This window comes from Capra hircus, chromosome 12, assembly GCF_001704415.2.
Source record: "Capra hircus breed San Clemente chromosome 12, ASM170441v1, whole genome shotgun sequence".
NCBI lineage: Eukaryota > Metazoa > Chordata > Mammalia > Artiodactyla > Bovidae > Capra > Capra hircus.
The window spans coordinates 9041719-9063870 of record NC_030819.1 but is presented as its reverse complement, the minus strand read 5'-3'; the positions used below and the strand labels follow the sequence as shown (position 1 = coordinate 9063870).

Genomic DNA, 22152 nt, shown 5'->3' with positions numbered 1-22152 from the left:
TGGCCCACTTCCAAAATCTGCCGAGATAAAAGGCTCCATGAAATGTCAATCAGGCGAATGACTGTTTTCTCTGGGCCGAAGGCAGCTGTGATGGAAGTCCTGAGATGGAGCAGTGAGAGCTATGGGGGTTCCTTCTGCAGGCAGGGCGTCTTGATTTGACACAAGTTTTAGTATCAGTACCAAAAAAAAAAAAATCACAAACAGGCTGTTATAAGAAATGGTTTTCCTTTACTCTCAAAAGACAAGCGCTGTTTTAAAGAAAGAAATTAAAAGAAAAATCAACAAGCATACAGTACATCTATTATCTCCCAAGCTAAGTGCTATAGGAACACAATGAACAATAAAGCAGCTCCTGCTCCTCAGAGCTCTATAAACTGTTATTGTTGTTTGGGGACCATTTCTGAAAGGTTTGAAACAGAATTTTCTCTTCTGAGGATCTCAACCGTCGTAGGTTACAATTACCGATTTACAACTCTATGCTGGTTGGCCTCGGACCCCACTCCCCACAAGCGAGTGTAGACAATCAATTCATCTCAATGTGAGATCTACTCACCCCGTTTGTTGAACCTGGATTACTATTAATCGGTGCCTAAAACCAAATAGTGGAGGGGTTACAGTTCATGGGGTCGCAAAAGAGTCGGACACGACTTATTGACTAAACAATGACAACAAAAACCAAATAGAAGCCATATTCTAGAAAGAATGAACTGGTCACTTTGATTTCAGTTTAAGGAAAGAAGACAAAGAGTCAAATATTAGGTTGCTCAAAATATTTATTTGAGTTTTTCCATAACATCTTAAGGAAAAACCCAAACAAACATTTGGCCAACCAAGCAACTTGAAAATCATCTATTAAGGAGGCAATATGACACTTTTATACTGGTTTGTGTAATAATTTTACTGCATAAGAAATTACACGGATTGCATAAATCATTAGGTCAACAGCAAATACAGAAGAATAAAACAAAATGAATATGATTATTCTGACCCGATAAAACATGATAAATTAACCAATTCTTAAAAATAGCACAAACTCCTCAAATGTGGTTCCTTTTGAGAGGAAGTTTACCTCTTGCATTTTTTGGATATGACTGTGGTTCTATGAAGCTAAATGGAAAACGGCTTTCCAGCTAAACATATAAAAACACAACTTACGTAGATGTGTAGCCCTCTTAATACTGGATATAACAAAAATAAAGACATTAGGCTGTTTTTATCTAAAGCATAGCTTGAATTTTCTATTAAGAGTGACAGTTTTTGTAGAATACTACACAATTTTGCATGCTACAAATAGCACAAGTTGAAGAATCCAAAAAATATTGGAGGAGTGAATTTCTTCCTATGGAAAAAGTGTAAATATACTTGATGTTAAAATTTCCACTCTTCATTCAATTATTTGCCCTGGTCAAAACATAAAAATACAAATAAATATTTCCTTACAAATGAAGTACATAGCATATTGTTTGGAAAAAAAATTAAAAAAAAAATCTTAATTTACTCGTCATTAAATAAAAATTCTAATATACAGACACATTAGGTATTTATATAAATGTAGGAGTCCGTTTGTCATTTTCTGTTCACAGTCAATGTTTAATAGTATGAGTCTCTATACAACACGACTCGTTCCAAATGCAGGTTTAATTCTGCTGTAAGTCGCTCAAGATAATTTTTTTCCTCTTTTTCTTTTTAATTAAAAAAGACTTTATTCTTGGCTTTTCAGAAGTTATGTTTGAATTGTCTGAAAAAATACAATTTCAATGCAAAAACCACATCAAGCATTCAGGAGTAAATTGCTGGTGCTATAATCTTTTTGCAGGTCTTTGTTTTCACAGGAAGAAAAACAATGAAGTAAACAACACGTGGGACTTTACATGGTTAAACGCAAGCACGAGATGGACAATCTGCCTCATGCACACACACACACACAAACTCAAAAAATGAAGGAAAAGGGATCAGACGTTTTTCTTTTGCATTTGTTCCAGCTTTCTTCTTAGAAGACCGTAATTTTCCTTAGTTCCCGACGCTGTCGGGTCAAGCCGCAGAGAGATCTCGTAGTGTTTTTTGGCCAAGTCTAGATGGCCCCAACGATGATAGAGCACAGCTGAAATAGCAAGAGATCAATTTCATTGGAAAGGCTTCTGAATAACTTGTGGCATTCCCAACCACTTGCACAAAGAAATATAACAGAACCTCTGCAAGCAGTTTTCCAAAACCATTGTTTAAAACAATACTGTTTGTACTGCCAACTTTATTTATTGTAATCGTGCCCCTTGGTGATCATCCGTTTAACCATTCCCAGTTACTCCCGGGGTTCTGAACCATCTCCCAACAGAAACAGTGTTACATAAAGAAGTAAAAGAAAAGTTCCTTAAGTTTGGTGATGCTGTCCTGAAATTTCCTGGAAGCCGGGCTGGATAGGGCTGGGCTGCCACACCACTTAGCACAAAGCCACCATGTAGAAGACCAGCTGTTCTTTTTTTTTTTTTTTTAAATAATTTTTATTTATTTATTTTTGGCTGTGCTGCGTCCTAGAGGCTTCAAGGGTTTTCCTCTAGTTACAGTAAGCGGGGGCTACTCCTTGGGCTTCCCTGATGGCTCAGAGGTTAAAGCATCTGCCTCTAATGCGGGAGACCCGGCTTCAATCCCTGGGTCGGGAAGATCCCCTGGAGAAGGAAATGGCACCCCACTCCAGTATTCTTGCCTGGAGAATCCCATGGACGGAGAAGCCTGGTGGGCTACTGTCCACGGGGTCGCAGAGTCGGACACGACTGAGCGGCTTCACTCACTCACCCCTCGATGCATGCAGTGCATGGGCTTCCCATTGCCGTGGCTTCCGTTGCGGCAGAGCACGGGCTCCGGGCGCACGGGCTCGGTAGGCGCGGGCGCAAGGGCTTAGCTGCTCTGCAGCATGCGGGATCTTCTGGGACCAGGATCAAGCCCCTGTCTCCTGCACTGGCAGGTGGATTCTTTACCACTGAGCCACCAGGGACGCCCCAAGACCAGCTGTTTATTTAATAAAGATTCCCTTACACCTTTTGGCAACATCATAGCTTGCTTGTTGCCAGCTGGAATTCAGGGCTCTCACATCGAGATCTGACCATAGAGTAACAGTAAAATAAATCTACTTATTAGAATAGTAAGCCTCTGGTGATTATAATGATTTTCTAAGTAAAATGAACTTTCGATGTGAGCAGTACAGCAACCACTGATGCTTCATCACTTTTTTTTTTTTTTGCAAGGAGAAGCTACAGAATCTATAGGGAAGAGATTTGGTAGGAAAAACATTCACATGACTGAGCCTTCCAAATATCAACAAGCCTTGTTCTAAAAATCTGAATTACTGGGACTTCCCTGGTGGCCCAGTGGTTAAGATCTGCCTTGCAGCGCAGCCACACGCCCCAGGGCAACCAAGCCTGCATGCTACCTCTAGAGAGAAGCAACTAAGACTCAGTGCAGCCAAATAGCTATTTTTTAAAAATCTGAATTACTGGGATATAAAAATAGAAGAAAGGAATTCTAGGGAATAGATCACTGTAAATGCATTCTTAGTCAAGATAGAGAACATACGATTGCAAGGAAGACCAGGTTAGAAGGAAGGTCCACTACAGAAAAGGCAAGCATACACAGGTCAGACTGCAAACTTCCAAAGCAATTCTCAGTTCACCAAGGCCAACACAGGCTAGATTTGAAAAACAACTCTCCCAAGTGATTTTACAAAAATGTACCAATTTCACGAAGTGAAAGTGGCTCAGTCGTGTCCAGCTCTTTTCAACCCCATGGACTCTACAGTCCATGGAATTCTCCAGGCCAGAATACTGGAGTAGGTAGCCTTTCCCTTCTCCAGGGGATCTTCCCAACCCAGGGATGGAACCCAGGTCTCCCGCATCACAGGTGGATTCTTTATCAGCTGAGCCACCAGGGAAGCCCAATTTCACTAAGATTATATAGAATTCCTGTATGATTCAAGTTGAAAATTTTCCTTACCCAAATTGCCATGGTAACTTGCTGTATTTGGATGAGCTTTAATTGCTTTGAGGAACAAAGCTTCGGATTCCTAGAAGATGAAACACATACAAGATAAGGTACGGCACGCAATGCAAAGGTTTCATGCACAGTTTCATCACCTGCGGTTTTCAAACATTGAACATGCTCTTTCTGTTCCACCAGATTCTCCTCCCAACACTGAGGAGGCCCAGCAGGGCCACACTGTGTTGAGAAGAGGCTGGGAACAGTGACCCACCACAGGGTGTGACGGAGCAAAGGTGACAGCGGAGTCAGGACAGTGGCCGAAAAGAGGATGAATACGCTAAGGACTCTGCCACCTGCCTCCCGGAAGTGGCGGGAATCCTGCCACATCAAGCAAGCAGCTAGTTCAGGGTGCAGGGAAGGATGAACAAAGGTCAAAGCAGGAAAGCGCTGGGCTCTGAGAACACCTGTGGAAGGGTCACATCCGGTCACCATCGGTGAACTCATCTCCGGGATTCTCCAGGGTAGGAGGTGGGGTCTGGGTAACCTCCCCAAAGAGCCCACAACCCCCTGGGGAACCCAGAAGCAGCCCAGTCAGTTGGAGAAAATGAGCAGAGAACTGGGGAGAAACAGCTACAACTGGGTCCCCTCTGCACAGGCAGACTTGCAAAAAATAAACACGATACCCCTTAAAAGGTTATCAGTCAGCAAAATCTAGAATTCAAAAGTGTGTACTGAAGCCATGAAACTCCCTGAGTATTCAACTTGAAAAGGAGAGAAATGCATGAAATATCTTAACTGCGTGTTGTTTCAGAAAATTATATTGACCATGCTATCTCTGAGGTTGTTGGGGTCTCAAAGAGTCGGACATGACTGAGCGACTGAACTGAACTGAACTGAATGCTATCTCATGAGCTGAAGAGAAGTAAATAACATGGGACAAACGGGAATTAATCAGTACTTCTAGGCCTAGAGCGATCAAAATCACGTACGGTCCTTGATTAGGGAAGGAAGTGCTTCTCTCATGAAAGGACTAAGACGCTGCTTCTAAAAGTGTGTTTTCTGTAACATCTGTGTTAGGAGGCCAGGATGCTGGTTAAAAATGCCTATTTGCTGACCTTACCCAACTGAGTCATGGGGAAGAATAAGTATTTGTAATCTCACAGGCTCCCTCGGTGGTTCTGACACACAGAATTAAAGTCTGAGATCAGTGCCATTGGGAACGGAGTCCCCTTCAGTACACAGGGAGTGATGTGCCCTGTGACTCACAGTCTACTGGCCTCTCCTGGGAATCAGCTGAATCAGTTTTCATTGGTCAGAAATTTCTAGGGCTTTGCAGGTGATCTGTAACTTCCTGCAGGTGAGGAGAAACCTGGAAGCAGGAAGAACCAATCCTATCTCGCCTTGGACCAGTATTCTTTCTGTGCAAAGACCACCAGCCCCACTGCCAGGACAGCGTCACAGCTCTGTGCTGGGGAGGGGGCTGGGGAGTCCGCCAGGACTCGTGGGCCTCTCCTCCCTCCCACGTCTGAGGGCCAGAAAGCATGTGGAGTTGGGGCCACAGAGGCACCTCTTGGGCAGCTTCTCCAGGATGCAGACGGACTAAGCCACGCTGGTATGCGGCTAGCACGGCTCAGGCCGCGTTCTCAACTTAACTGGGCAGAAGTTACGTTTATGGTTCCTGTCAGCTGCTGGCATTCAGTGCAAGAAATCATGGCCTGGGGTCCACACACCTTGTATTTCTGGGACTTCCCCAGCACGTTTGCCAAGGAGAACATCAGAGAGTGATCATTAGGTATTAATTCCAGTGCCTCTCTGCCAACAGCTTCAGCTTGGGCTAAATTACCTATGAGTGAAAAATGGAAAACTTAAAAAATACGTTTGCACTGTAGTAGTGTTTTAGTCTAATTAACAAGGCTTTTGTGCATAATGTGCATAATTATGAGTAAACTTTGTAATAAAATAAATGTGGAACATGTAACACAACACACACACACAACACACACACAACACACACACAACACACACACACACAACACACACACACACAACACACACACACACGACCTACCAGCTGCAAAGCCATGGCAGTCCAGCACAGTTTTGATATAATATACTAACAGTTTTGGATTAAATTCTGTCACAGCATGTAAAATCTAATTTTAATTTCCCCCCAGATACCAGGTCTACCCAAATAGGAGCAAACAAGCCTGCAGAATAAGAATATCCCAGCAACCCTTTAATAACTGAATATTTATAGTACTGAAGCTCACATTCTACACTTCCTTTAGAAACAAGTGCATTTCTCTCTCCACACTGTACAGATGGCTGACTAGCTTTAAATTCTGCCAAATGAAAACTATCATTTCTTATGGGATGGTTAGATTTTTTAAACTGGGGAACAGAGAAACTTCTAACTGATCCAGTCTTCCACATGCTAAGAAAACCAGATCATCAAGTTTATTATTATCATTGTATCAAAAATAAGGATCTCTGAGGGTAGGTTTGAGGGCATCTCCTTTGGGTACCATCCATGAACTTTAGAGCATGGACTCAGCACCGTCCATTTCATAAGCCTGGAAGGCATCCTTACTCGTTTCTGGGAACCTCTAGCATCCTGGATGAGGCCCGTTGTCACATGACAGGCTTAAGATGAAATGAGATGTTAGCGCACACCGGCCCCATTACTCTACACCACCTCTAAGCAAAGGGTCACTTTCCCAAACATTCATATTCCAGTATGTCAAAGGAAACTCCATATTCTAGATTTTATATTTGCCATGCAAAATACTGAACCCTAGTTTCATGTTAAAAAAAAAAGAACTCTAACATACTATTAAAAAAAAACCATCTTTATTCCTTAATTATCCAATGGTGCAGTACTGGGGACTGACTGAATCACTACTCCGCACCTGTGTTATCGAGGAGTATGATCATGTTGTTCCAGGCCAGGCTGTGCTCTGGCTTTAGCACGGTAGCGTTCCTCCACGCGTTCAGGGCATCCACGTGACGATTCAGATCTGCGTACTGAAAAGAAAGCATGGACTCCTGGCAATCCATCAATACTCCAATTCTCTTTTGCTTTCTCTTTCCAAGATCTAACCAACCCAGACCAAACCAAACTTGCATGTAACGAGCTTCCAAATTTTCACATTAACTCATTTAATTTTCCAAAAAATCTCACGGATGAAGAGAACTATTCCCATTTCACAGATGAAGTAAACTGAGGCACACAAAGAGGAAGTAACTTGCCCAAAGTTCCACATCTAGGAATGGGAGAGCAGGGAATGGGACCAGGTGGTTTAGCTCCTCAGCCTACAACCTTTTAACTACAACCCATAACTTAGTGATTCTAGGTGTCAAGTTATGTTGCATACTACTGAGGAGAGGTTAAGGAAAAAAACGAAATCATTAGTATTTTTCTAGAAAGACTTCATATAGTCCAGGTATTATTTAAGGTATTATTTTAAATGGCAAACAAAACGTTTAATGTGATTAAGCTCCATGTGTCAAGCTCACCTTGTGAAAAATGGTCTTCCTGCCTCTACCTAAGCTTCCTATGAAACTATGAGTATACCAGACATACTTTATGAATCGCTGGAAAAGTCTTAAGCAAGGACGTAAACCCCTTTGTCAATCTGGAGCCTGTTTGCCTCCCTCAGGAAGGAGAGAATGATACACTGCTGCCTTTTGAGAGAGAATGCTAACACTGACAACAGAATATAAAATGGCTAGTTCTCAATTTACATTGTTAATAAAAGCACACGGAGGGAGAAAGTGATGGGCGTTTTTAGCAGGTGACCCTCTGGCCCTCTCTGAAAGTGAAAGTCGCTCAGTCATGTCCCACTCTTTGCGACCCCATGGACTATACAGTCCGTGGAAGTCTCCAGGCCAGAATTCTGGAGTGGGTAGCCGTTGCCATCTCCAGGGCATCTTCCCAACCCAGGGTTCTAACCCAGGTCTCCCACATTGCAGGTGGATTCTTTACCTGGCCCTCTCTAATTCAGTTCAAATGCACATCTCAACGGAATGAACATGGTTCCTTTAACTGCAAACAAAGTGCACGTGATGACAATTTATCAGAATTTAAGGCTCTTTCCTTATTTACCATCAAGTCTGTCTTTTCCTTAGACAACAGAAACACTGTGACTTGCCCTGTGACCCACACGGCAAACAGGTGACATCTTATGCCAGAAAAAGAAATGTTGAATGAATTACGGAAACATCTGTCAATATCCATTTGCTAAAGATGTTGTTGAAATCTCCCATGAGACTCAGAACTCTGGTTAAAGTAGTTTAGCCCTTAAATGAGGAAATATGTAAAGTTAAAAAACTTCAAATAATTTAGGTTGCCTAATTATATCACATTTAATTTCCTCTTTATATTTGATATTTCATTGATTTCTCAGTCAATTCTCTCCAGCAACTAACACGCATTTGAGTCACACGGATATGACTCATAGGGATTTTCCAGGCAAGAGTACTGGAGTGGGTTGCCATTTGCTTCTCCAGGGGATCCTTGCGACCCAGGGATGGAACCCAGGTCTCCCGCATTGTAGGCAGATGCTTTACCATCTGAGCCACCAGGGAAGTCAATTATATCAACAGTTAATTTCCTCTTTATATTTGATATTCCATTGATTTCTCAGCCAATTCTCTCCAGCAAGTAACATGCATTTGAGTCACATGGACAAGACTCATAGTGACATTCTTTCTAAAGCACTCAGGAAAACTAGCATAACTTCGTTACATGAACATTCTTTATGTATTTTATTATTTATTACTATTTATTAAAGAGTAACACCTGACTGAACCAGATTAACATTTACTCTTATTTTGCCTTGAATTGGTTCAGACAGTAGAAAATCTGCCTGTAATGCAGGAGACCCAGCTTTGATCCCTGGGTTGGGAGGATCCCCTGGGGAAGGGAATGGCAACCCACTCCAGTATTCTTGCATGGAAAATCCCATGGACAGAGGAGCCTGGTGGGCTATATAGTCCATGGGGTCACAAAGAGTGGACACGGCTGAGCAACTAACACTTACTTTTACACACTTGCCTTTATAGCATCTATACAAAGTGAACAAGCACTTTAAGTGAAACAGATAAAAATGGTGATTTAATAAGAACCACTCATCCAGAAAGTAAACAAGTAAATAAGCACATTATTTTCCTAATACTCATGCTGAGCTTTCTATGCTCTGCAAACTACATTTCCCAGGGTGCTTTGCTATTTGGCTCCTCCCAGTTAAGTCTTTGCCAATAGGAGTCACAAGTGATGATCAGATGGTTGGACAAGGAGTAGCCCTGTCCCTCATTCTCACTCTCTCCTTCCTTATTATCATTGGCAGCATCTCTACAGTGGTCATGTGCCCTCCTCCACAGTCTCAGGGCTGGACTGTGGTTGTTCTATCACCATCTCAGTCTTCAGTTCAGTTCAGTTGCTCAGTCGTGTCCAACTTTTTGCAACCCCATGGACTGCAGCACACCAGGCCTCCCTGTCCATCACCAACTCCCAGAGTTGACTCAACCTCATGTTCACTGAATCAGTGAAGTCATCCAACCATCTCATCCTCTGTCGTCCCCTTCTCCTTCTGCCTTCAATCTTTCCTAGCATCAGGGTCTTTTCCAAAGCGTCAGCTCTTCACATCAGGTGGCCAAAGTATTGGAGTTTCAGCTTCAACATCAGTCCTTCCAATGAACACCCAGGGCTGATCTCCTTTAGGATGGACTGGTTGGATCTCCTTGCAGTCCAAGGACTCTCAAGAGTCTTCTCCAACACCACAGTTCAAAAGCATCAATTCTTTAGCACTCAGCTTTCTTTATAGTCCAGCTCTCATGTCTCACATCTCAATTTTCGGGTGATGATAATTCCTGAGATGTGCTGCCTTCCATGAACTCTTAAATTCTGGGGGCACCACCTCATCCCGCTTGTCCCCCTAACCCCACGCAGTTTCCTTTTACTCCCCAAGTTAATATCATTTTTCCACAAGTGTTTTTCCAACAGCTGTATAACCCGTTCCTTGTACTGAATCTTCTCTAACATACGTAGCATGGTTTTGGTTTTCCTGAATGGCTCCTGACTGATACAGTCAGTCCTTGCACAGTGAACTGTGTCCCATCACCATTACCATAGTTCTCTAATATCAGTGATGTGTCCCAAGTAAGGGCTTCCCTGGTGACTCACACTGTGAAGAATCTGCCTGCAATGCAGGAGACCAGGGTCCCAAATAATCCAGCTCCTTCCCACTTCCTATGTCACATGAAAACTGCATTATATTCCCTTCTTATCTGGTTCCAGACATCAAAACACATTTCTGTCTCCCACTACTAAAGAGTGACTAAGGAGGATTTTTTTTCCAAACAGAAACTCTTACGGTAAGTCCCTATTATTTGCTGATATATAAATATACTGGTTGAGCTTTTAAAAATTAAGCTCTTAATGCTTTTAAGCTGTCAAGCAGGCAAAAGCTAGATAATTAAACCACAATAGAGGACAAAATCTTTAAATAAGCAAGAACAGCTGGCAGGAGAGAATGCAGGAAGATTACTTCATCCAGCATAATTGGTAAACAATACACAGAGAGTGGCAGAAGGTCTCCATACAGTGAAGACTAGGATGATCTGCGTGAGAGAGGGGATGAGTTCCAGGGCCTGGAGCACAGTGCTAGAATCCTCTAGTTTATATTCCATCTTCCTTTCTTTGAACGTTAACTTGGCTCATTTACCATAAATTCTCAATTTCGCAAACCCCAAGGAACTGCAGCGACCAGTAGCTATTGCAGGAAGGAAGAAGACTGCTAAGTATTAGAGCTTTAAAGTATTAACCCAGGACTCCAGGCAGATACACGCACTTCACAAACAATAATGAGAAACAAAAGAGCTGCCTCCAAAAAGGAGGAACAAAAAAGAATCAAAGAATTCAGTGGGGGCTGGGGGAGTGACGGATTGGGAGTTTGGAACTAGCATATACAAACTATTATACAGACAGTGGATAAACAACAAGGTCCTATTGTACTGCGCAGGGAACCATATTCAATATTCTGTAATGAACCATAGTCGGGGAAAAAACAAAGAAGAATTCATGTGGATCTCAAGAATACTATGTCAATGCAAGTCCTGGTGTAGACACAGTAAACAGTAATCTCTGCCATAACCACCAAGGCAGGTATTTGGATAATAGCCAACCTGTTTCCAGACCTCTTCTCATTTCACGAACTTTGTAAGAATCTAACCTGCGTTATATGTGATTGGATTTTCTGATCTCTACTGATATCATTACAGAGAAGTTGTACTGTCTCTCTTCTCTCCAAGAAAACGATACAGAGGACCAGATTATTTGTGTGTGAGTGTGTGTGTGTGTGTGTGTGTGAGTTTGTCTGTGAGTGTGTATGAGTGTATGAGTGTGTGAGTGTGTATGTGTTGGCCGTTCAGTTGTGTCTGACTCTTTGCAACCCAAGTACTGTAGCCTCCCAGGGTTCTCTGTCCATGGAATTTTTCAGGCAAGAATACTGGAGTGGGTTAGTAACCAAAATTTCCATTAAATAATCTCAAAGCCCTTTTGTGGGCTCCTGAGCTTTCTTTTATAGGGGTGAGGGGTGGTTCCCTGTAAAAACCCAGGGAACCGTCCCTTGAGACAGGAGAAAAGGAAAGCTCAGAAATCACATTATGGGTTTGTTTTTTTAAATTTCAGTTTTTATCCGTGTTTTAAAAAACAGAGAAGCCAATGTTTATCAGGAAGTAACCCCTTGGAACACCATTTTACAGGGCACAAAGGGACTTTAAAAATTGTAATTTACTCCTTAGTTTAACCTGTTGCCTTTATGATCTCTTAAACTTGGCTAATTCGAGTTGGCTTGCTCTCTAATTAGAGCTTTAAAAAAAAAAACCCCACATATTAGGAAATCAAATAGCTGCCTTCAACTGAGATAAACGTCCGTGAAAGGACTTCATAAGATGTAGAGGGCAAGAATGGGTGTTGCTATTCTCACTTTTTTCTTTAAGTGTCTTTTAAAGAAATTATGTATTTATTTTTGGGTGTGCTGGGTCTTCATGGCAGTTAAGGCTTTCCTCTAGCTGCGGTGAGTGGGGGCATCTCTCTAGTTCTGGGGCGTGGGCTTCTCACTGCCATAGTTTCTCCTGTTGCCCAGCACAGGCTCCAGGGTGAGTGAGCTTTAGCAGCTGCGGTTCCCCGGCTCTAGAGCTCAAGGCTCAGCAGTTGTGGCAACTAAGCCAGTTGCCCTGAGGCATGTCAGATCTTCCCTGATCAGGGGATCAAACCCGTGTCCCCTGCATTGCCAGGTGGATTCCTATTTTTTCCACTTGAATGAGTTTCATCAGTTTTGCCTGTAAAATCCCATCTGAAGTAATACAATATTTCAAATGACCTAATCACTTTCTTCTGCCTGGTGACAGTCAATCCTATGAGGCTGGACTAGGTTCTTCCTGATCAATCTCTGTCTTCCCCCAAAGTACGGAGGATATAGTGCTAGGACAAGAATCCGCCTGCAATGCGGGAGACCTGGGTTCGATCCCTGGGTTGGGAAGATCCCCTGGAGAGAGAAACAAGCTACCCACTCCAGTATCCTGGCCTGAAGAATCCCATGGATGGGGTCGCAAAGAGTCGGACACGACTGAGCGACTTTCACTTCACTAAGAGGGCAAGTACCAAACAGACGTTACAATGATAACTGTGTAAAGAGGGAAACAAAATCATGCTTTTCCTCCGCAGCCGCAGAGTACCGCAAGCTCACCAAACGCCCCAGGTTGTAGTAACAATCCGGGTATTTCCTCCGGTGCTTGATCGCCGTCCGGTAACTTTGTTCCGCGGCTTGGAACCGCTTCAGGCTGTTTTGTACGATGCCTAAATTCATCCACGCGGCAGCGAAGTCTGGCCTGCAACGTGAACGAGGCAAAAAGAAAGCGTCAGCCCCCAGGAGGCGGGAGCGCCCGTCCTCGCCGTGAACCCAATTGTAAGAGGACGCTTACTGTATCTGCACAGCCAACGACAGCAGCTCCTCCGCTTCCTGAAGCTCGTTCCTCTCTTTCAGGATGTTTCCCAGATTATTCATGGCATGGACATACTTGGGATTTAATCTGGAAGTGGAAAGAGAAACCAAGCCCGCAGTCTTCACCCAGCTCTCAGGCACTGGCAAACCTAAAGTCAGGGTCCTCGCGGGGGCAGGTTTTTAGCGCTAGCAAGTTACAATAAGACACAGATACTGTAAAAACGGCATGTCTTCTGCGAGATAAGCCGCTCGCAGTACCTCACCGCTTCCCGGTAATATCTGATGGCCGCCGTCTGATTGCCTTTATCAGCCAAGTTTTTGCCAACGTTGTAGTGAACCTGCAAAGAGAGGAAAAACTTGGCTGTCAGCTGCCAGGCTTCTTTGTTTGGACCTGGGAGGCCCATCATACCTTCTAACTGAAAGCAAAGGATTGTTGTTGTTGTTTAGTCGCTCAGTCGTGTCCAACATTTTTGGCGACTCCATGGTCGCTCATCCCCCTGTAGCCCACCAGGCTCCTCTGTCCATGGGATTTCCCAGGCAAGAATACTGGAGTGGGTTACCATTTCCTTTCCCGGGGGGATCTTCCTGACCCAGGAATTGAACCCATGTCTCCTGCATCTCCTTTCTGCATTGGCAGGAGGATTCTTTACCACTGAGCCATCAGGGAAATGGGTCAAAAGTATTTCTCCATCATCAAACGTTCTGTTTGGAGGTGTACAATGTAAAAGGTCAACAGGAGTCTCAGAGAAGATGATGCTACAGAAATACACGCTGCATGCTGATAGCGACAGTACCACAGGTGACTTGCAGGTGCTGACGCGCTGCTTCGCTGTCACTAAACGTCTTACCCAAGGTTGTGGTGCTGGATTTGAACCCAGGCTCCAAAGCCTGTGTCTCTTCCCCCTGCATCACACCCACGTCTGAGGGGGCCAGGCGAAGACGGGCCAGCTGCGCAAGGCATCTTCTAGACCCACTCACTCCGCTATTTCTCTTCAGGTAAAATAACGCTTCTTAGGGGTGTTACGGGCTGCACGGTGACTGCAAAGTTCATGCTGAAGTCCTAGCCCCTCGTACCCCAGAATGTGACTGAATTGAAAGATAGGGTCTTTAAAGAGGTCCTTAAGTTGAAACGAGGTTCTTCGGGCCCTAATCCAATCTGAATGGTGTCCTTATAAGAGGAGGAAATGGCGACACACAGTGAAACACCAGGGATGCCCGCACACAGAGGAAAGACACAGGAAGACCACGTGAGGTTTTAGCAAGAAGTCTGCCAGCCAAGGACAAAGGCCTCAGGAGAAGCCAGCCCTCTGATGCCTTGGTCTTGGACTTCGGGCCTCCAGAGCTGTAAGAAAATAAGCTTCTACTGTTTAAGCCACGCAGTCCATGGTGTCTTGTTATGGTAGCCCTAGTGGACCAATACAAGGGCTTCCCAGGTGGCTCAGTTGTAAAGCATCCACTTGTCAATGCAAGAGACACAGGTTCGATCCCTGAGGCAGGAAGGTCCCCCGGAGGAAGAAATTCCAATCCACTCCAGTATTCCTGCCAGGAGAATCTCATGGTGAGGATCCTAGTGGGCCCCAGTTCACAGGGTGGCAAAGGGATTGGTCGCAAAGAGTTGGGGATGAGGGAAGCAGAGGAAAGCAGAGGGTGAGATGGTTAGATAGCATCACTGATTCAACGGACGTGAATTTGAGCAAACTCTGGGAGACAGTGGAGGACAGAGGAATCTGGTGTGCTACAGTCCATGGGGTCACGGAGCTTTGGACATGACTTAGCAATTGAACAACAACAGTGGACTGATATGTAGTGAATTACAATAACGGTTTGAGTACAGTCAAGTAGCATTATATCTGAGCATTCAAAAGCCCTTCTAAAAGTCTAACCACATCCTGCCTTATCAATCGTCTTCAAAAAATACTAGTATTTCTAGAAGGGTATAGAACGGTGCGATATTCTTTAAGCACGTATGTAGCAGAGATTTGTTTTTTAACTCCCAATTTTAAAGTCTATATTTCTATTTTTATCTCCTTGCGCACAAGGAATCAGAAAACAAGAAAATCATGGGTGACAGAAATGTGTAATATTGTGCAGCACGCTATATAATTTAAACTTCCCGAACCAAATTACTGTCTATCCATAGGTATTACCATCTTCAAGTTATAGGTTGGAGGAGGCTATGGCTGGATCCTGGGTTTGGAAAAGTGTGCTCTAAATGGTTTGATCTGGGGCTTGTCCCAGTCCCAGTCCCAGCCCCAGGCTGGAAGTGTTAACTTCACTCCTGTCCTGCACACAAAGGGAGGCTCCAACCTGCGAATGTGGACGTGCCTATGGTCCCCAGAATACAAAGACAGCTCCTACACAGACTTCAACTCAGCGAGCTCCTGCCACTTCCTGGGAAATTCTGTTTTCTCAATCAAATGCTCAGACAAAGAGCTGAACTGCCCTCTGCAGTAGAGCCGCTGTTCTGTTAGACCCGGAAATCAGTGGAGGGAGGAGGGTGCCTCTGCAGAATCAGACTGCAGGGAAGTCAGTGGAACCAGTTAAAGATCAGAGAGCCGCCTAGAAGGCAAGCTGCCCATAATTACGACTGCAGAACAGGCTTACCCAGAGGCCAGCCTTATCCTATGGGTTATATGCAGGGACATATTTGAACAGAAAACCCACTTGAAAAACCAAAGCAAAACGCTCAGGAACAGTTTACTTAAAACAGAGTTTAAAGAATGATTTTTGTTTCCATGGAATGTAAAGGATTGAAAAAGCCTGCTGATCCTTGAACCTTCCCTCCAGCCTTTGATTCATACGCCAAGGCAACGAACCAGCACAGAAGCCACAGATAAGACCCCTGATCAAGGATATGTAAACACAAACGAAGTGAAAGCATCCGTAAGGGAAGAAGGCACATTCAACACAGCGGTTTCAAATTTCCTGTTAACACTTGACGTTAAAATGTTTTAACCACATAAAAGTCCTATAACCCACCCTGCCTCATCCTTAAGGAAATATCTCATTGTAGTAAATGATCCCTTTCATAGCTAAACAAACTTAGCATTGTATCCCAGGATTGATATAAAATGCCTCATACTTTCAAGCCTCGAAAACGAAGAATGGCTGCAAGTATAATCAGATACTTGGTATCTCATCTGTAGTAGGAATTTAATTTCTATTTGGCTCAGTTCAGTCACTAATATCACGAGTTCCTACCAGATGCAAGGCACTGTGGGTAATTCCAATGCCTGACCAGGCTCAGCACCGAGTCGCATTTGTAAATCTGGGCCTGGTCTACAGCATAGTGCCAAGTTAACAGTCAATGGATGGAAAGTGGAACGAGTGCAGAAAATGCATCTCCTGCAACAGAGTCAAATGAAATCATCCTAAAGGAGATCTCTTCCCTGAAATCAACCTATCTTTTTTCCAAAAAAAAAAAAAAAAAAAAAAAGAAGTTTAGAGAATTTTAATACACTTCAGTTTATCGTGCCAAGTAAAACAACAACAAAAAACACAAAACAAACAAACACAAAACCAACTCTATCTTGCTCATAAATACTAAATGTGCTTAGTTGCTCAGTTGTGTCCGACTCTTTGTGACTCCATGGACTGCAGCCCGCCAGGCTCCTCTGTCCATGGGGATTCTCCAGGCAAGAATACTGGAGGAGGTTGCCATGCCCTCCTCCAGGGGATCTTCCCAAACTAGGGGCTGAACCCAGGTCTCCCGCATTGCAGGCAGATTCTTTACTGTCTGAGCCACCAGGGAAGCCCCATACTGAATGGCATCACTAAAAAATGTTCCTGGAGAGGCCTGTCACTCTTGGGTGCACTTTGAAGATGAGATCTTATGTGCATGTCTTAAATTCAAAGGCGAGAACTGCACACACAGGAACACGATTGTGTGCGTGTCCGTCTGCACAGCCCCTGAGTTTTCTAGCCTGTGATATATGAAGTCACTCACTGGGGCAGCCGTGTGGGCTCAGACATCACACGGTCCCATCCCTGCTTGTTCCCCAGGGTAAGCTGGGTGCAGGACTATACCCGGTCTCTACCTACCACCTGAGTCACTAACCCAGATACCATCAGCTCCGTCCTTCTATGCTTCAGTCTCTCACATTTGGAAAATTAAGGAACATAATAACCTTTCTCTAAAAGCCTTCGAGGGAGGATAATGGAAATTAATGACAGAACCTCTACAAAGAAATGTGAGTTCCTTCTGGGGAAGAAGGAAATAGAAGGGGTAATCACTGCTATTCAAACAGAAAAGTAAAAACAAAGCAAATCTATTAACATTTATGAAATTAAATCACAGGCTGATTTATTTTCAGTAGCATAACATAAATGGTTAGGTCAGCAAATCAAATAGACAATAAAAGACTGAAGTAATTCACTCTTTTATCTAAGCCTCTTAACTATAAAACACGAACAAGTTTTTTTAAACCAAGGGAAAGACAAACAAAGAGTCAACACGTTTTATATAATACTATCCTTCACTCCAGGGTCACAGTAAGACATCAGCTATTCATTAGATTTCTTCATATAGTTTCACCTGAAATCACTGCTTTCTCTTAAGCATAGAATGTGGAAATGATATAGAACTTCATGGTGCTTTTATTGACCCTGCTCCAAAGAGGATTGCTTTTAAGCATCTGAGGAAGTTCCAATCCTGATGACACCGAAAGACACCATTATTAATCACATAATGATCTATGCATGCTAAGACGCTTCAGTTGCGTCCAACTCTTTGTGACCCTATGGACTGCAGCCCACCAGGCTCCTCTGTCCATGGGATTCTCCAGGCAAGAATACTGGAGTGGGTTGCCATGGCCTCCTCCAGGGGATCTTCCTAACTCAGGGATTGAACCCCCGAGTTTCTTATGTCTCCTGGGTTGGCAGGAGGGCTCTTCACCATTAGCGCCTAATAGAAAATATTCTCACCTGACTCCTTGGCCTCCCATTTTGAGCAAGTATCATTCCCTTCTTTTCATGTAATGGGACAGCCGATACTAAAAAGGAACCTATGAAAACAAACATTTCTTGAGCACTTACCATGTTCTAAGTACCATGTCAGGACATTTCAGAGACCACATTCATGAAGGCCTCACGACAAGCCCAGGGGACAGCCATGATCCCCCTCCTTGTTACAGATAAGGGTGTTCAATGCTCAAAACCATTTTGCCCAAAGATGCACAGCTGGGTAAGTGAAGAGATGGAGTTCATCAAGGATACAAGTGAAACAAATTCCTACCAGACTGTGTCAACAAGAACACTGCCAATTTTAGAGTCTATGCATTTTATTTTTACCTAATCTGGCAAAAACAACTCCAGGCAAAGAAGCCACAGGTGATAGAAACGTGCGTACTGCACCCCACAGAGCATCCTTAAATTCCTAAACCAAACTGCTGTCCGCTGGTAGGTATTATCATCTTCCAGTTATAGAATGGAGGAGGCTGGAGTGCATGTTTCAAAAAGTGTGCTCTAAGAGGTCTGACTGTGGGTCTCCCCAGACCTGAGCCTGAATGCATGGAGTTGCCCACCCTGCCACCACCTCGATCCATGGTTGGACCAACTGGAAGATGAATAGAAACGTATTTAAGAAATATGCTGTTTCCCTGGCATTGTCTGGTTTTAATGATTCCTTTTTAATTATTTTGCCTAAAGTGTAATTGTAGTAAACTTTGTCAAGATCATGTAAGGGAAAAAAAAAAGAATGAAAAAGAAAACCTCCAAGTCTATGACCAAGGTCATATTCCAGATTTTCCTCACTCCGCTGTCGAACTTAAAAACGTGACAGCCAACATACCTTGGCATTGAGAGGACACACAGACAGGGCGCTTCGGAAAAGCTGGTCTTCACTCCGCCACTCGCCACTGCGAACCACACATCTCAGCGTGTTTAGGAATAAAATTCCCAGGATGAGAGCAGCAATCAATTTCTTAAGAAGAGAGGGACACGGGAAATGTCATTAGTAAAACCTACCCATCGTCTTGGTCAGGAACGGCACCCACCTCACCGGGCCAATACCTTTTTCTTCGTGTGTTTACTGAGCGCTGCAAATCCAAACGTCAGCAGCATGCAGTAGCCGGCGCTGGGGAGGTACAAGACCCTCTCGGCCACCACAAAGCCCACTCGGAAGAACAGGTTACTTGCGGGAAGGAATGGGATAATGAGGAGTCCCAGGCCCAGCGTGAGGATCCTGGAAGACGAGAAGTAGTTAGAATGGCTACTTTTAGAATTTTCAAGAAAAGTATTCTACTCTACATGAAATCCATGATAAAGACGCCCCTTCCCTTTTTTCTCTTTTTTTTTCATGCCAGCAATTAAGAAGAGGCATCAGTAGAGAGGGTCTAACCGAGGACCATTAAGATAAGACAGAAAAATCTTAGCATTAAGCATAAGAATAAATCTTAGAAGTCCTCACATTCACATGAATAAAGTTAGAATGATTACTTAGCGAGGTCTTATGAAGTTGCCTACTTCTAACTATATCTCAAACCATGTCGGTGTCAAATAGCTGAACACCTACAATATCCCAATTGGGCTAATTGGGATATTGGTCCCAGTTAGTCCAATTTAGTCTCCTGACCTTTAACAGGATGTAATGTCACTTAACTGGTTTAAACTTTACAAGATCTGAAATAAACTCGCATCATTTGGGGATGCTCCAGCATAAATTTCAGTTGAGCAAAAAGAAAGCTGAGAGCGGCGGGACACTTGTGGAAGCAGGTAAGCATTCCCAGGGTCCCAGGTGATGTTAAGAGGATGAATCAGAGGCTGGGTCAAACAACAAGGTCCTTCTGCACAGCACACGGAACTATCTTCAAAATCCAGCGATAAATGGTAATGGAGAAGACTATGAAAAGCAACACACAGATGTATAAAGAAACTAAACACAGCGTTGCAGCTCAACTACACGTCAACAAAATTAAAAACCAAACAAAAGAAGGCCGGTCAAATCTGATAGCTCCTTCCCACAAATCTGTGCTTGCAGTGTTAGAAAAATCCCACTGGCACACGCACAGCGAATTGGGACAGAGGTGTGTCACCCTTTAGAATTACGAACCGATTTAAGGCACAGGGTAAACTCAGAACAGAATTTACTTTGAGAAATTACTCATCTCATTCCAGAAACACTTATGCCTAAAGGAAATCATCTTAAATAGTTTTCTTTTCCACAGAACAGGTTTTTCCTCCCAATTATTTTCTCAATACCCTTCCCTCCCCCCACCTCCTGCTTTTTTTTTTTTTTGGTGAGAAATAAGAGTCTCTTTGGGGTGGCAGCTTATTTTGTACAAATAACAAGAGAAGGAATCGCTGTCGCATCCACTAGGGCTTTCTGAAGGGGAATTGTGAAATGATGGGCACAACACACATCAATTACACTCTCCGTTCAGACCATAAATTACTCTTTACCACCTATGGCGAGAAGGATCTCAAAATGCAACATCACGGTTGGGGGGGCGGGTGGGGAGATGAAACAGTCATCGGGCGCCCCCTCCAGTCCACTCCCCTTGAGTTGAAGCCAGCCATGGATTCCGAGTGGACAGAGCTCATCCTGCCCAGACGTGAGCATCTCTACTGAAACACCCGTCCTTGCACAAAATCATTATGATAATCCGCGGTGCTGGATTTAGCAACATGCTCAGACTCCACCTGGTGTGGAAGTTAAAATTCAGCTCGGCCTCTTACCTTCTCTTGTGGCTGTCTTCAGAGCACAGGACTTGGCGTATCAGGCCAATTAGGCAGAACCAGAGCGCTGCCAGAGCAATCACCCTCCAGTCCCCGACGGACTTAATGAGGGGGATGCAACCCATCGACCAATCAAAACACAGCCACCAAGGGCACAGCAGCAGCCAGGCATTCAATGAATAGTAGTAATTATAGTTTATGGCCTGCCAGTCAAAAGAAAAACAAACATTTGATACTGAACTTGGAAAAAAAATACATTTATACATATATGTATCTCCTAGCTTCCCTTTGGAGGCCTTCATATGTTTCTGCTCAAGGAGCCCAGTTGTATAAAATAAAATGTTGCCACTTTCTGCCCTGGGCACCAGGCTGAAGTGTGCAGTTGACTAAATACACTGAGATTTTTTTGTTTTTAAATAGATTTAAAAAGTACAGTAAAGCCACCAGACTCTGCTTTACATTTGTTGTATTTCTGGGAATGCTATGTCCCAATTATTCACTGATGCCCCCAGTCTGTGACCCAGGAAACCTGCTGTCCAGGGGTCTCTCACGTGTCTGACAATACAAGCGGAGGGTTTTATGGTGTTAGATTTCTGTCTGTATGAAACGCACAGCTAAGACACCCTTGCCTTCAGAAAAAGCAAACCTTGACAAGAAAGTCTGGACAGCGTTAAGACTTTTAAAGACACCACCAGTAGGGACTTCCCTGGTGGTACAGTAGGTAAGAATCCGCCTGCCAATGCAGGGGACACGGGTTCGATCCCTTGTCCAGGAAGATCCTGCGTGCCTCGGAGCAATGAAGCCCGCGTGCCGCAGATGCCGAAGCCTGGGCGCCTATCGCTGGTGCTCTGTTAGGAGCGAAGCCACCAAAATGAGCAGCCCGCGCACCATAGCTAGAGAGCAGCCCCGGCTCGCTGCAGCTAGAGAAAGCCCGCACAAAGCAACACACTCAGTGCAGCCAAAGATAAATAAGTGACTTTTTAAAAAGATACCATCAATGCTGCTATATTTTATCTTAACCTCAACACGTCCATTTCCATTATACCAAAAGTAGGTTAGGGGACGATGTAAGGAGTCTGGCAAGAAACCTGACATTTTCTAAACCACTCCTCTTGATTTCGTTTAGAGTGAAAGTGAAAACAGTGGTTGCTCAGTCCGTGTCCGGCTCTTTGTGATCCCATGGACTGCAGCCCACTGGGCCCCTTGGTTCATGGAATTCTCCAGGCAAGGATACTGGAGTGGGTAGCCATTTCCTTCTCCAGGGGATCTTCCTGACCCGGGGATCAAACCCAGGTCTCCTGCATCGCAGGCAGATTCTTTACCATCTGAGCCACAAGGAAATACAAAGACTTTACACCCTTTCAAAGCCCTGATAAAACCCTGGTTTCACCCCAGAACTTCGTTGATGAACGGAAACACGTGTGGAGGTGTTCTGATTAAGGGAGGGTTTTGTGGGTATGTTGGGGAGGGAGGTGAGGAGGAAGAGGGAGGGAAGACCTGGGGA

At 44.0% G+C, this 22152-nt stretch overlaps 1 protein-coding gene across 1 annotated transcript in view; it reads right to left on the bottom strand.

The window, feature by feature from the left end:
• TMTC4 (transmembrane and tetratricopeptide repeat containing 4) overlaps positions 209-22152 on the bottom strand; it is a 56917-nt gene continuing 34973 nt past the window's right edge. The window contains exons 9-18 of the mRNA XM_018056386.1: positions 20649-20851; positions 18984-19155; positions 18763-18894; positions 13233-13312; positions 12955-13062; positions 12720-12861; positions 6879-6993; positions 5700-5812; positions 3985-4054; positions 209-2101 (exon numbers count right to left, since the gene is read on the bottom strand). Of these exons, the coding sequence (XP_017911875.1) occupies positions 1953-2101; positions 3985-4054; positions 5700-5812; positions 6879-6993; positions 12720-12861; positions 12955-13062; positions 13233-13312; positions 18763-18894; positions 18984-19155; positions 20649-20851 (1284 nt within the window). The 3' untranslated portion in view covers positions 209-1952. The remainder of the gene's footprint in view (positions 2102-3984; positions 4055-5699; positions 5813-6878; positions 6994-12719; positions 12862-12954; positions 13063-13232; positions 13313-18762; positions 18895-18983; positions 19156-20648; positions 20852-22152) is intronic.